Below are 13,217 nucleotides of genomic sequence, written 5' to 3'. Positions count from 1 at the left end.
AAAAGTAACTTTTTAATCCATTAAAAATTTAAAAAAATGTACACACAATATTTTGACTCAGAACTATTTAAAACTATGGCAAAGGTGTGCACTTAAATAATAGGGGGCCAAAGATTACCCTCCCCCCCCCCCCGTTCTCGCTTTGAAACTTTCAGGTATTTTTTGATGAACTCACAATTACCCCTGTATATATCCTACATTTCCTATATTTCCAAAAAAAATATGAAAATCGTCCTATATTTTCTATATTTTTGGAAAATGTCCTATATGTCCTATATTCCTGTTTTTTATCCAATTTCTTTCTTTAAAACAACAGTAAATAAACTATCTGACTTCGGATTTTTCATCGAAAGTACGTGTGCAAACGAATTTCAAATTAAAAAACGCAACTCACTAAATCCTGCAACAGGCATCTTCTCTCATTGGCTACAGCAATATGACGTCACTGTAGTGGGTGGAGTTTCGAGAACGAATTCTGAAATTGGTTTATAAATTTTGCGTTTGGCAACAGCAGTTTGTTTCGTTTTCCAGCGCGGTTTTTTTTTTTGGTTTTCGCGGGTATATTTTTGTGTTCAGTGCATTTTCTGACCGGAATGTTCTAATAGTCTTTTTGCAATCTTTTCTTTTTGTGGAATTTTATCGAACAAAATATCTGTATATTTGTGCTATAAAGCATTGGTTATTTCCTGTTAGTTCTCAACACAAAGACGGTTTTTATTTATTTATATAAGCTATGTTTGTGACACTTCTATCCCTGCAAAAAGTGTGAGTTGCTGTGTTAATTATCAATAAATTTCACTTCGTTCTTTTTTTGTCTACAAAGTACACTTTTTTCAAAAATTATTCTTTCAACAACAGGAAAGTCATTTCAGGTGTAAGTTATAATTTTGTTTGAGGGTTTTTTTTTAAACAAAATCATTGACAAGAATAAATAAATTATATGTATGTATTATTGATTTTTTCATAGCAGAACTATTCATATAATGTGTCCTGTATTTGTCCTATATTTTTTGTGGAAAATGTCCTATATGTGACAAATCGATCACTTCTACCCCTGCAATCTATAAGAAACCTCAAGTTTTGTGTTCTTGTTACAGAAATTTTGTTGTGATGGAATTCAAGCAAATGTGATGGCAATTAAAATGGGACTGGGCATTTATTTTGTTGAAACTTATATTTCGTCGTACAGCAGAATACCTTCATAACGCAAAACTATATAACGCAATTCTCTATAAACTTCACAATTTTTCAGGAGTAAACAATAAGTTTTGAAGTCATAAAAAGCCCTCTGTTCCACCTAACAATCATAAAAATTATAAAGCAAATTAAATTTTACAAGTTTTTCATTGCTCCATCTTATTTCAAAGCTTTTGAATGAAAATTTGTATTCACACTAAAAAAAAAAAATACTGTTGCTCTTGAAAATACAACTGTTTTGCAAACCATGAAGCTGCAGAAGTGCAGGATAATTCACTTTCTTGACAATATATACAGTATATTGTGTAATAAGTGCTTTAACATACATTGCAGTGAAAACTTATTTGGAAGTCTAAACATACACATAATATTCTAAAACATGGTTTCAAAATTTGAAATGATCTATATAATGCAAAAACCAGTTTAATACAAAAGCTCTGGTCCTGAATTTGGCATTATAAGTCTTCTACTGGTAGTGGTGCTCACTGTAATAAGTGATTCCTGTATTATTACAGTTGTACTTAAGTGATTTATATTATTTGTCCGAATTTCAAGCCTCATTTTTGGAGTGAATGATTCGGCCCCAACTGGTCCCCCCCCCCCCGAGGATCCCGTTTCAAATTTCAAGTCCCTAAAAGTCCAGTTTTTCAAAACCTGATCTTTCCCCCCCCCCCTTTGTTCCCATTAAAGTAATAGCTTTGATTTGAATAACCCCTGTAACTTCAGTTCACTTTTATGCATTATTGTTTTCTTGTAACTTTTTTTTTTCTCCTTTCCTTTAAAATTTCAATTTCATTTTGAATTTTCCCTGTAACCTCTATTATCAATTTATTTATTTTTAATTTTTGGTTAAACAATATCAACGTTAATAGTTTTTATGGTTAATAGTTTTAAAATTTTGTATGAAATCTGGGGCCAGCAGCTAGAGTGAAACTGTTGGTGAGTGTGCTTAGCTAATTCAGCATAGTTCTTGTTCTAGGAAAGAATAAATTAATTTGAAAATGAGTTTTTCAACCAAGTAATTGGTAAAATTGGCTGGCTATAAATAAATCGGCAAAGTGGCGGATTACCAATTATTTCTGATTGATCAGTGTATCACTGAATTTAAACTGTAAAGGTTAAGATAAAGAATATTCTTTGCCCCCCTCCCTCCTTTTTGGAACTTAGGTCCCTTCTCTCCGTAGAGACAAACTAAAAATCTCTTGTGAGGCCTGGTCTAGTTATTGATGTTTTGAAAATCTAAAAGTCATCTTTTTGTACCTTCAGGGACAAATTAAGGCATGGGCACCTAGAGCACAGGCCCAGGGGACTAGCATTTTAGGACACCAAATCTGTAGGTAAAGTTTTAATTGGACTCATTTCACATTGCACTATAGCAGAATGTGAATATTAAGTCCAGAAAAAAAAATCCCTTGAAAATTTAATCTCTTTCACATATCCCACAACCACTTCAAGTTTAGTTTATATTTATACTAGTAAAAGTTATACCACAGGTAATTTTGATATTTTTGGCTTAACCCGTAACAGAGGAGGTGCGGTCTCACAGACCGCTCAAAAGTTCATCCGATCACCTCTATTTCATTTTCAGTCCGATTGATTGTTTTTCCCCAATAGCTTCTTGTTTTGTGACCTTGAACACCCCCCCTTGCTTATCAGTATCTTTAGACAAGTGCATCTGGTTCAAATTTCATTGCATTCTTTAGAAGCGGTTTGTGAGACCGCACCTCCCCTTCAGTGTTACAATGTACAGCTGTAGTAGACATGGCTCTTAACGTTAGAACCGCGGATATAGGTTTATTTATCTTATCCGCATTATGCGGAAAAGATGCAAAATATTCTAAATGAGGTTGAGATATGTTTGAAATGCTTGCAAGCATTACGCAATGATGTTTCAGGGACAGTGAAGGCTGAATTATTCTTTGAAATACGACGCGAAATACAAATAGTTAAAGGGGTGTCAAAATTTTCCCATAACATGATATAATTAATTTTCTGGTACTAAAATGTTCTGTATATATTAAAGAGCTAACATGAAATCATTAATAAATAATAGATTGATTTTAATTACGAGTAGTTAGTTATTTACAGCAGCATGTGCTGGGGGCCCGACTTGCAAAAATTATTGGGGGGGGGGGGGTAAACGTCACCGGTGATCCAGGAGATAAGTAATCTCACGGAGTCCCCCCCCCCCTCGCCCTTTTCCAAAAAAATAAATAATTAAATATAAGTTCAGATTTTTGAACAATATTTTCTGATTTATACAAACAAACAATACGTGGCATGGCGTTTTCAAAGTCAATCTAAGAATTGGTACACAAATTTTCTGGTTCAATTAGATCATGTCGCTTGTCTTTAGTGAGGGACATTTTTACAGTTCTATTTTGGGGGAAGTCGTCGTGCAGTGCCGTAGCTAGGCATTGATATAAAGTAGGACATTTGACTTGCATGGAAGGGTACTTGACTTGCTTCCCAGTGGCACCTACTCACAAAAAATATTGGTAGGGTGGGGGACATACTGCGGGTCTAACCCTGGGAAATTTTCTAAATTGGAGATGAAAAAAGTAAGTTTTACAGTTTTTTAAGCATTTTAGAGATTCATTTTATCAACATTAAAATCCCGAAAACTCATTTCTCGCTATCTCGACACATGTTTTGGCTTTGAAAAACGGAAAAGAAAAAAAAAACACTTGTACGATATTTTCATAAAAACTTAATTTGATTTATAGTATAATAATTTTGCTTTTAAACTATTACAGAACAGTGAATTGTCTATAGAAAAATAGAAATTATATTTAAATAAATCTTAAACTATCATTAAAAAATAAATCATAAAATATTGCTGTCGCACTTTTATTAATAAGTGAAATAGCTAATTTAAACTTGCTTTGAATAAGGCTCAGAGTTCATTAAATAAAAATAATATTCCAAAGTTAATTTGTTTAATATTAGTTAATAAAGTCAACATAGTATGTAAATAGCTGGTTTTTATAGGGTCTTATACCCTAAAAACATTTAAGCATTTGAAAATAGCTAATGCAATACTATAGTAATACGGTAATAAAATAGTACTAATATTTCGAAATTTTAAATCTAACATTCTGTATGTAGTTAATTCTCTATTTCACAGAGATTTTTAAAATTGCTCTAAACACTAATATTAAGGCTATCTTTAGAAAGGTGCAAATGTCGACCACCTGACTAGATTACTGAATTTGAAGTCGACGACTGGTCGAATATTCAATTCATCCAAAATATCTCGGTGGTTATGAAGAACAGCCGAGTTGTTCAATTGCTTCTGCTCCGTTGTTGATCGGACAGACTTTATCTGCAGGTTTGCACACTGGGACAAATTCTAAGTGCTCGCAGCAACATAACACTATCATTATCCACAAAACTCGTTTTCAGTTAACCTGCTTTTTACCGTAATAATTATTTGTTTTAACTCAATATGGAATGTATTTTACAAGGTAAATATCTTCAAACAAGGAAAATAAAAAATACTAAAACAAATTTGAGTTTAGAAAGCATTAAATAACTAATAATTTTGTTAAATTATTGGGGGGGGGGGCTCGGGCCCCCTCTGGCCCCATGGAGTCGGCGCCACTGAGCATGTGATTTTCTCAAAAAATCTTAAGACTCTAGCAAAACTTCCTCGGAAAAAGTGTATTTCGATTCAAAACAAGAAAAATTCCCCATGCTAATATGAGTTCAAAGAACATCCAATTGAAATTACAGGAATGTATCTTAATTACACAGTTTTTAAAAAAATTGTAAATACAGCGGTCTCTGAGACCTCACTTCCCCTGTTACGTCTTACTTTTTCACCTCCCCTGTTACAGGTTAACTGTGAAGGCAAAGTTTGACGACATCTTATATTATAATGTTTAATTACTATACGTATACTATATTATTTCTACTTTCACAATGTATAAATATGGAGAAATAAGGTATCGCCAAATTTTGCATATCTGTGTTTTATTACGCAAGTAGCAAAATATTTTATGTACTGTATAGAAGAAACCAAGAGGGGAGGGAGGAGGATACCATATAAATTTCATGCCCAGTGTCTTCCAAAATCATAGTTGGACCCTGCGTACAACATTACTGTTTCCATTGAAGTTATTTTGATCTAAGTTTTGAAACGGCTGTTCTGAGAATGTCGATGGTGTCCTTGCAGACAAGACGAAGATGTGCGTTGTGCATCGGGACCTGACCTCTAGGAACATCCTGATCAAGGCCGATGGGAGCTGCATGCTGTGTGACTTCGGATTTGCGATATGCGTGTCCGGATCAAAGTACTACATCAACGGAGAAGAGCAGGTGGCCGAGTCTACATCCCTCATGGACGTGAGTGTCTCTACCCTCTTTCATTTGACGCCTTAGGTTGCAACGTTTCTCACAATTTTTTTAAATCGTCAAATGGTCTACAACACCTAAATATCTACCTACCTTCAGGGGCATTTAGGTGGTGAATATCAGGATTCTGGTAACAAAGTACAGTAGAAGACCGTTATAACGCCGACCTGTATAACGCAATTCTCTATAAACCGCACTACTTTTCAGAAGTAAACAATTGGTTTTGAAATTTGAAAAATCTCTCTGTTTTGCTTTGCAAGCATAAAAATTGTTAGGCAAATTAATTTTTGAAAGTTTTTCATATTTCCATCTTATTTCAAAGCTTTTAAATGGAAAATGAGTACTCATAGTAAACAGAAAATGCCAGATGGCTCTTGAAAAAGCAGCTGTTATGCAAACCATGAAGCTAGCAGAAGTGCAGGATTTTGATTGTGAAACATATTTATTTGTGAGCGACTAATTGTAATATGGGTGCTTTAATACTCATTGCACATAAAAATCATTCTGAAATGCTAATACATAGACATATTCTGAATATTAGTTTCAAAATTTGTGAAATGACCTATATAATGCAAAAACCTGTATAACGCAAAAAGCTCTAGTCCCAAGGTGTGCGTTATAACAGTCTTCTACTGTATTTAAAATAACTTGCCGAAACTTGGATACTCATATACAAGACGGAGAAACCTACCGGTGGCTAAACCTTAAATGGTGAAATTGGCCAGTTATAAATATCAGCAAAGTGGCCGATTACCAATTATCACTGAATAATTACTAATTAATGTAAACTTTAAACCTTGTGGACCTCGTTAACCCTGTGGACATTAATGCATCTATCAGTTAAGAGCTCATGAGCAAAGAAAAAAAGAAGACTTCAACTTCAATTATGTAGTTCCATTAATTTTGAATTTAGGGCCATTTCACAGTATTTTGTCCTAATATAGAGTCTTGGACATGACACATTTTTTGCTGTAACCTTTTCATTAACTGTTTGATAGCTGCAAAATTTTATTTTAAGTTAATCTTACCAACATATAAACTCAAAATAAAACAATGTGCTAATCAAACCGAAAATTAAGTGGTTATGGCAAAAAAAAGTGTCCTGTTTCAAACTCTACATTTGGACAAAATACTGTGAAATGTCCTTTTAGCAAAACTAGAGGAAAACCACTGATATTTAATTAGTGATTTTGTATTGCAAATAAATGTGTATATGTGTTCTTTATTTCTGCTGCTTAATGTTCTTAACATTTAAGAACAGACTAAATAGTGCAGCCTTCTGGTAAATTGTTAAGTGAATGTAATAATAATATTGGACATTTTTAATACTGAAATCCAAAATGATCACTGAAAATTATTATTTAATACTTTTAATAAAGAACAATAGAATAAAAAGCAGTTAGGTTTATTCCATAGTTGCTATACTAGACTTTTTTTTTCCAGAAAAAGTGGGGGAAAGTATTTTTTAAAATCTGAATATGAAAAGCATTTAACATTTTTGATTATGGAAAAAGAAAAAGAGCATGTCTTTTGTCTTTTTTTGACAATGTGCCGGTTCCCCTGATTTAGTAGCTTTTATTTTTTTCTATTCCAAAAATACTTATTTATTCATTATCTATTCATTATTTATTAAATTATGCCTTAATGGCAAGTTATTTCAAAAGGTTTTCATAAATGTTATTGATCTAAGTAAATTTGATGGTTTTTGTATTTATTTTAATAATTATTATATTTGAAAATAATTTTTTTGACACTATTTTAATAAGATTTAATAGTAAACATTTATTTTGAAAAGATTTTAATTACACACACATGGAACAGTGACCATTTTATTTTTCATTAAATAATAATAAACTGATGCCATTCATTTTTTAACTTAATTATAAACTTGATGATACAAAACTCGATGTGGCCAAGGCTACCCTACACTGTTTTAAGAATACCTAAATTTTTACTATCTATTCATTATTTATTTTACCTTAATACAAAGGTATTTCAAAAGTTTTCATAATTATTATTTATTTAAGTAATTTTAATGATTACATATAGATTTTAATTATTTGAAAATGGTTTCAATAATTTTTTTTTAAAACTGTTTTAATAATAGTCATTTATTTAAAGATTTTTAGTAATAGTTATTTACTTAAAAAATATTTAATAGTAAACATTTATATATATAACGGTATTTATATTATTTTAAAAGATTTTACCAATAATTATTTATTTAGAAAATCATTTGTTTAGAAAGGATTTCAATGAAACGTGTTTTTTTTTTCGTGAGAGAAAGTAAGTGTTGCTTGTGTTGTTGCAGGTGGGCACACTGAGGTACATGGCCCCGGAAGTCCTAGAGGGCGCTGTGAACCTGAGGGACTGCGAATCCTCCCTCAAGCAGATAGACGTCTATTCCCTGGGACTCATTCTGTGGGAGCTGGCAACTCGCTGCAGCGACCTCTTCCAAGGTCAGTGCCTTTCTCACTGCAGATTTTTACTTCCTTTTACAAAAAAGGAAGTATTGTATTCTCGAAAAAATGTTCACTCAAAAATCAGCCTTAATTTCAATTTTGCTCACCCCGGAATGAATGTTGAGTTTTTTTTTCGACCCGACCACTTGTGGATATGTGCCTAGGAATGTACAGACACCCGAAATATCCATTTCGACGACTTCCGAGTTAATTACAATGAGTTTTCTCGTGACTTCCGTATGTACCTATGTATGTGCGTATGTGTGTATGTATCTCACATAACTCAAGAACGGAATGTCCTAGAAAGTTGAAATTTGGTATTTAGACTCCTAGTGGAGTATAGTTGTGCACCTCCCCTTTTGGTTGCATTCGGATGTTCCTAAGGGGGTCTTTTGCCCCTTTTTGGGGGGAAATCATTGTTAATTTCGATGTAAACTCAAGTGGTGTTGTAATTTGGCGGACACTTGGCAATATATCGCCAGTCTTTTGGTCGCCAACTGGGCGACAAATTTGGCGATTTTTTTTTCTTTTAATCTGGTTTCAATTTGGCCACTGTTGGTGATATTTAGAGAGTAAACTATTGAATCCCATTAAAACTGCCAGTAATGAGAAAATGACATTAAATTGGAGTAAAAGGAACTCATGTGATGCACAAATCAGCTCCTTTTTTTTAATACCACGGTGGATAATGCCAACTCCCTCTACAAGTTTCATTTAATTTTATCGGGAAAATACACATAATATTAATTATTGTTATTTTTATTTTATAACTGTATTTGTATAAATAAGCACAGGGCAGGGTTCAACCCCCCCCCCCCCTCCCCTTGAAAAGTTCCTTTTGACATTTAAATGTTTTTTTTTTTTAAATTTATAAAAAAAATATTGTTCCAAAACTCAAATGTCTTGCATATGTATATTAATTGCATAAAACGCTATCATAATAGATAACCCAATGACTTGAACATTAACACAAAAAGCGCAAAGCTCGGCATGAACGTTTTTGAACCCTCTCCGAAATTTTTTTTCTGGTTACGGCCCTGAATAAGCATGAAGCGTCAGGGTTGGCAAAAACCCGGGTTTCTTTTAAAAAGCCCATGGACCCAGGGTTTTCTTGGGTTTTTTTTTGAGTAAAACCCAAAAAAATCCAACTAAAGTTGAGTTTTTTAAAAGAAATGTCGTTTTTTTTGTCTTTTTTTAAGGAAAATGTGGGGTACCGTAGCATATTGTAGCGTAAGTATATGTACAAAGCACAAAAATTTTCTTCGAGTAAAAAACAAAGCTGGAAAATTCAGCGTTTTCTGAAAAAAAGTATAAAAAATGATAAAACCCAAGAATGGTGAAGTTTCAGATTTTTTAGTTTCCATAATTACCAACAGTCAAGTTTTTTTTTTTTTGCATTTTACCATTTTGTTATGCAAAACTACTGTAGAACCTCAAGTAGTTTAAATCCCTTTTTACTGAATTCCAGCTTAATCAAGGCATTTCTTGGAATTTTATGTTGCCTGTTTTTCTATTTCTGTGTACGGAGTAAGAAATATTAAATTTTTTCGTTGTAAGATAATGAAAATACTGTACATCCTATTCTGTTTTCTGTCCGACCGTTCGTAAAACCTGTTAATTTCTAAAAAATATACCTTGTTTATTCGAGATTTGTGACGGGTTGGTTTGCAGAAAATAATTCACACGAAAGCCTTTTAGCTAGAGTAGTTTCCTCTGTACAATCTACAAATATCGATAAAATCAAACGTGACAGGACTTAGTAAAGATAATTTGAGTTATTTATTGACCAGTTAAAGAAAAAAGTTAAATACATTTATTTAAAATCTTTAAAGTATTTTTTTAATGCCGTCAAGAGTTAAGAAATACTATTAAAGTTCAAAATTCATTTTTTATGTTCATTGTCTGCGGTAAAGAACAAATCAAAAGTAAGTTTAAATTGTGAAAGTATTTAAATTAATTAATCTTTTTAAAAAGTTCTCAGAAAATTTTTAAAAACCCAAAAATGGGCTAAATAATGGGTTTTTTCAAAAAAATCCATTGGGTCCAACCCAAATGGGTCCAATCTGGCCAACCCTGTGAAGCGTACCTTTATAATAAGTACTAGCAGTACATTACAATCCTTTGAGCTTAGGCAGAACTACATGCAATATACCAACAGCTTGGTTATGACATCGAGAGCAGGGTTGCCCGCGGTGTGTGTGTGGGGGGGGGGGGGTAAAAAAATTAAATCAAAAATTGGGGGGGGGGATTTCTTACATTTTATTTATTTCTTTATTTAAATTTCTTTATTGATTTATTTTAAATTTAAAATAAAATTTAAAGAGCTTAAAAAAAAGGGAATGATGATTGAGGAAAAGTTTTTTTTTGAGGGGGGGAAATTTGCGCCATGCATTAAAACGGCGTTCAATTTTCAAATTTCGAGTCCTATATAGACTTAATTTAAGGAATAAATCCCTATGTGTATTTTGAAAATCCTTTTTATGCTCAAACTTTTGTCTCTAAATTTGTTCATGCAAAGTCTCAGGGGGGGGGGGATTATGGCACGAGTTGCGCCATCAAAATTTTGGGGCGTGGGGGGGGGGGATATTTTTTTTCATTTTTTACTTTATCTATATAAAATTATTTATTGATTTCTTTTTAATTAATATTATTTATTTTATTTTATTCTGTTTAAATTTTTTTTAAATTTAGTTTATGTGTCTATGTGTGTATGTCGCTGGTGTAGCACAGAACTTTTCAAGTAAAATAATAATGACAATAATAATTTAAAGTAAATAAATTAAAAAATTTAAAAAAGTAAATTTAATAAAAATCATAAAGTTAATTAAATAAAAAAAATTAAAAAAGTAACTTTAAAAACAAATAAATAAATATAAATTAAAAAATAAAAAGGGGAAAGAGGGTTGAGAGTTTCTTTTTTGGGGGGGGGATTTGCACCATTGAACTTGGGAGGATGGGCACCCCTGCAAAGTCTCCCTAGTTTCGGGAATAAGTGTCCCTGAATTTTCATCCCTTAATTTGGGCAGCCCTGTTTACTTTTGAACCAAAACTCTTAGAATTTTTTTACTTAGAGTATTAGTCTGTGGATGGAGTAAATTTGCGCAAGTGGAAATTCAAAATCCACGTTTATTTAGTGGAGGAACCATGACGTGAGCTTCTATTCTTTTCAGGTGTGGAAGTGCCCAATTACAAGGCTCCATTCATAGCGGAAATTGGAAACCATCCAACCACAGACCAGATGCAAGTCCTGGTGGCCAAGAACAAAGCTCGACCCCTCTTCCCAGACATATGGAAAGACACCAACCCGGTAAGCTACACCTTTATTTACTCCCTTTTTTTTTGTATCCAGGGTTCGTACGCTCCTTCAAAACTCCTCCAATACTCCTTCATTTAGGAATTTTTTTTGAAGGGCCCTTCAAACTCCTTCATTTGTGTTTTACAGGGTTCGTACGCTCCTTCAAAACTCCTCCAATACTCCTTCGTTTAGGAAATTTTTTTGAAGGGCCCTTCAAACTCCTCCATTTTGGTTTTAACTCCTTCAAAACTCCTTCTTTTTTAGTTCAAGACTACATAATCTTCCTCTGTAGCAGAAACTTAAAATACTTCAACTGACTTCGTCACGAAGGCGATTTTAACGTAGTAATTTCATGCATTTATTTTTTTCGATTTACGAATTGATCATAGTTCATTCATAAAAGTAGAAGGTGAAAATTTTATTAGAAGACTAAGACATTTCATAAGTGAAGTAAAACGTGCTTAAATGGTGCTTGGCTATTTTTTCAAGTTTTATGATTACTGTTTTTCCCTCCACCACATTCTCAGCAGCAAAAGTCAAGTTGTCTAATTATTATTTAAATATTTAAAACTACATAAACGTACTACATTAAGTGATTGCGTTAAAAAAAAACATTGTTTACTTAATTGCACTTTATTGTAAAAAGGGTCATCCACAAGGGATGTCACGCTTTGAGGAGGAGAGGGGCTCATGAAATTGTGACAAGGGGAAGAGAGAGAGGGTGACAAAAAGTGACATCACATAGTAATTGTAACAGTATGTTTGTAAAAAATATGACGTGACAAGAGGAGAAGTTTGGGGTGAAGTGTGACACTTTGTGATGAAGGAGGCAGAGGGTCAAATATGCTGAAAAAAGTGTGACATCATTTAATGACACTCCATTAGTACTCCTTCAAAATCTCATTTTACTCCTCCAAAACTCCTTTATTTTATTTCTGAAATTGAGTACGAACTCTGTAACCCCTTCCCTCTCGCGCACGTGATATTGCCATGTGCAATAATATTAATGCGACAAAACGATTAAAATCAATTCATTTATTTTGCCCGGAATACAATTTAGTTCTCTTTATATGCAATAGATGGCAGCACCAGTCCATTTTAAATGTAATTGCGGATTTTAAATGTAATTGCAGAGATGCAGGAAGGTATTTTGGTACTACTGTCCACATTGTGGCGTTGGCCTCTATCCCTTTGAGGGGCAGTACTTGAAAAAAAATTAAAATCTACAAAAAAACTCACTTTTCATAATGTTTTAGCATCATTGAACTGATTTTCATTGGAAAAAAAAATTAGAATTTTTTTTTAAAATTGGAACCATACGTTCTCAAGACGAGGACGCTGCCCGTCTGGAACAGAGAAAGCACAAAACGCTGTGCATAGGAAAAGCGCTCTTACAGGCACCAATTCAACTGTGATATTTACATTTTTACTGATTTATTGACTTTTAATCTTATGATAAACACATATTCTAATGCAATACGATGGAAATAATTGATATATACATAAATACAAACGCAAAAATAATTTAGCATTTTCGAAAACAATTGTATTCTTATAATTTGGTTCCATTTTAAGTAGTATAAATGTATAAATAAATATATACATATAAATATATTTATATATAAATATAAATGTACTATATATATATATATATATATATATATATATATATATATATATATATATATATATATATATATATATATATATAATATTATAAACAGATACTTGAATATAATACGGTTGTAATAGATCGCATATATAAATAAAATTGCACGCAATCAGTGAAGATAAAGTTAAAAGCAGAATAATATGCATGTATCTATATGCAATATTTATAATTATAAAGCTAAAGAGAAATCTAAGGGAACTAGTGCTGCCATCTATTGACTGATGAGAAATGACAT

At 32.5% G+C, this 13,217-nt stretch overlaps 1 protein-coding gene across 1 annotated transcript in view; it reads left to right on the top strand.

Annotated features, from left to right (window-relative positions):
- LOC129225536 (bone morphogenetic protein receptor type-2-like) overlaps nt 1-13,217 on the top strand; it is a 74,163-nt gene that overhangs the window by 50,709 nt on the left and 10,237 nt on the right. The window contains exons 7-9 of the mRNA XM_054859974.1: nt 5,375-5,544; nt 7,865-8,012; nt 11,186-11,322. Of these exons, the coding sequence (XP_054715949.1) occupies nt 5,375-5,544; nt 7,865-8,012; nt 11,186-11,322 (455 nt within the window). The remainder of the gene's footprint in view (nt 1-5,374; nt 5,545-7,864; nt 8,013-11,185; nt 11,323-13,217) is intronic.

The sequence above is a fragment of the Uloborus diversus genome, chromosome 7, assembly GCF_026930045.1.
Source record: "Uloborus diversus isolate 005 chromosome 7, Udiv.v.3.1, whole genome shotgun sequence".
Classification (NCBI taxonomy): Eukaryota; Metazoa; Arthropoda; class Arachnida; order Araneae; family Uloboridae; genus Uloborus; species Uloborus diversus.
The sequence above is the reverse complement of the archived record's forward strand: the minus strand, read 5'-3'. Positions and strand labels throughout refer to the sequence as shown.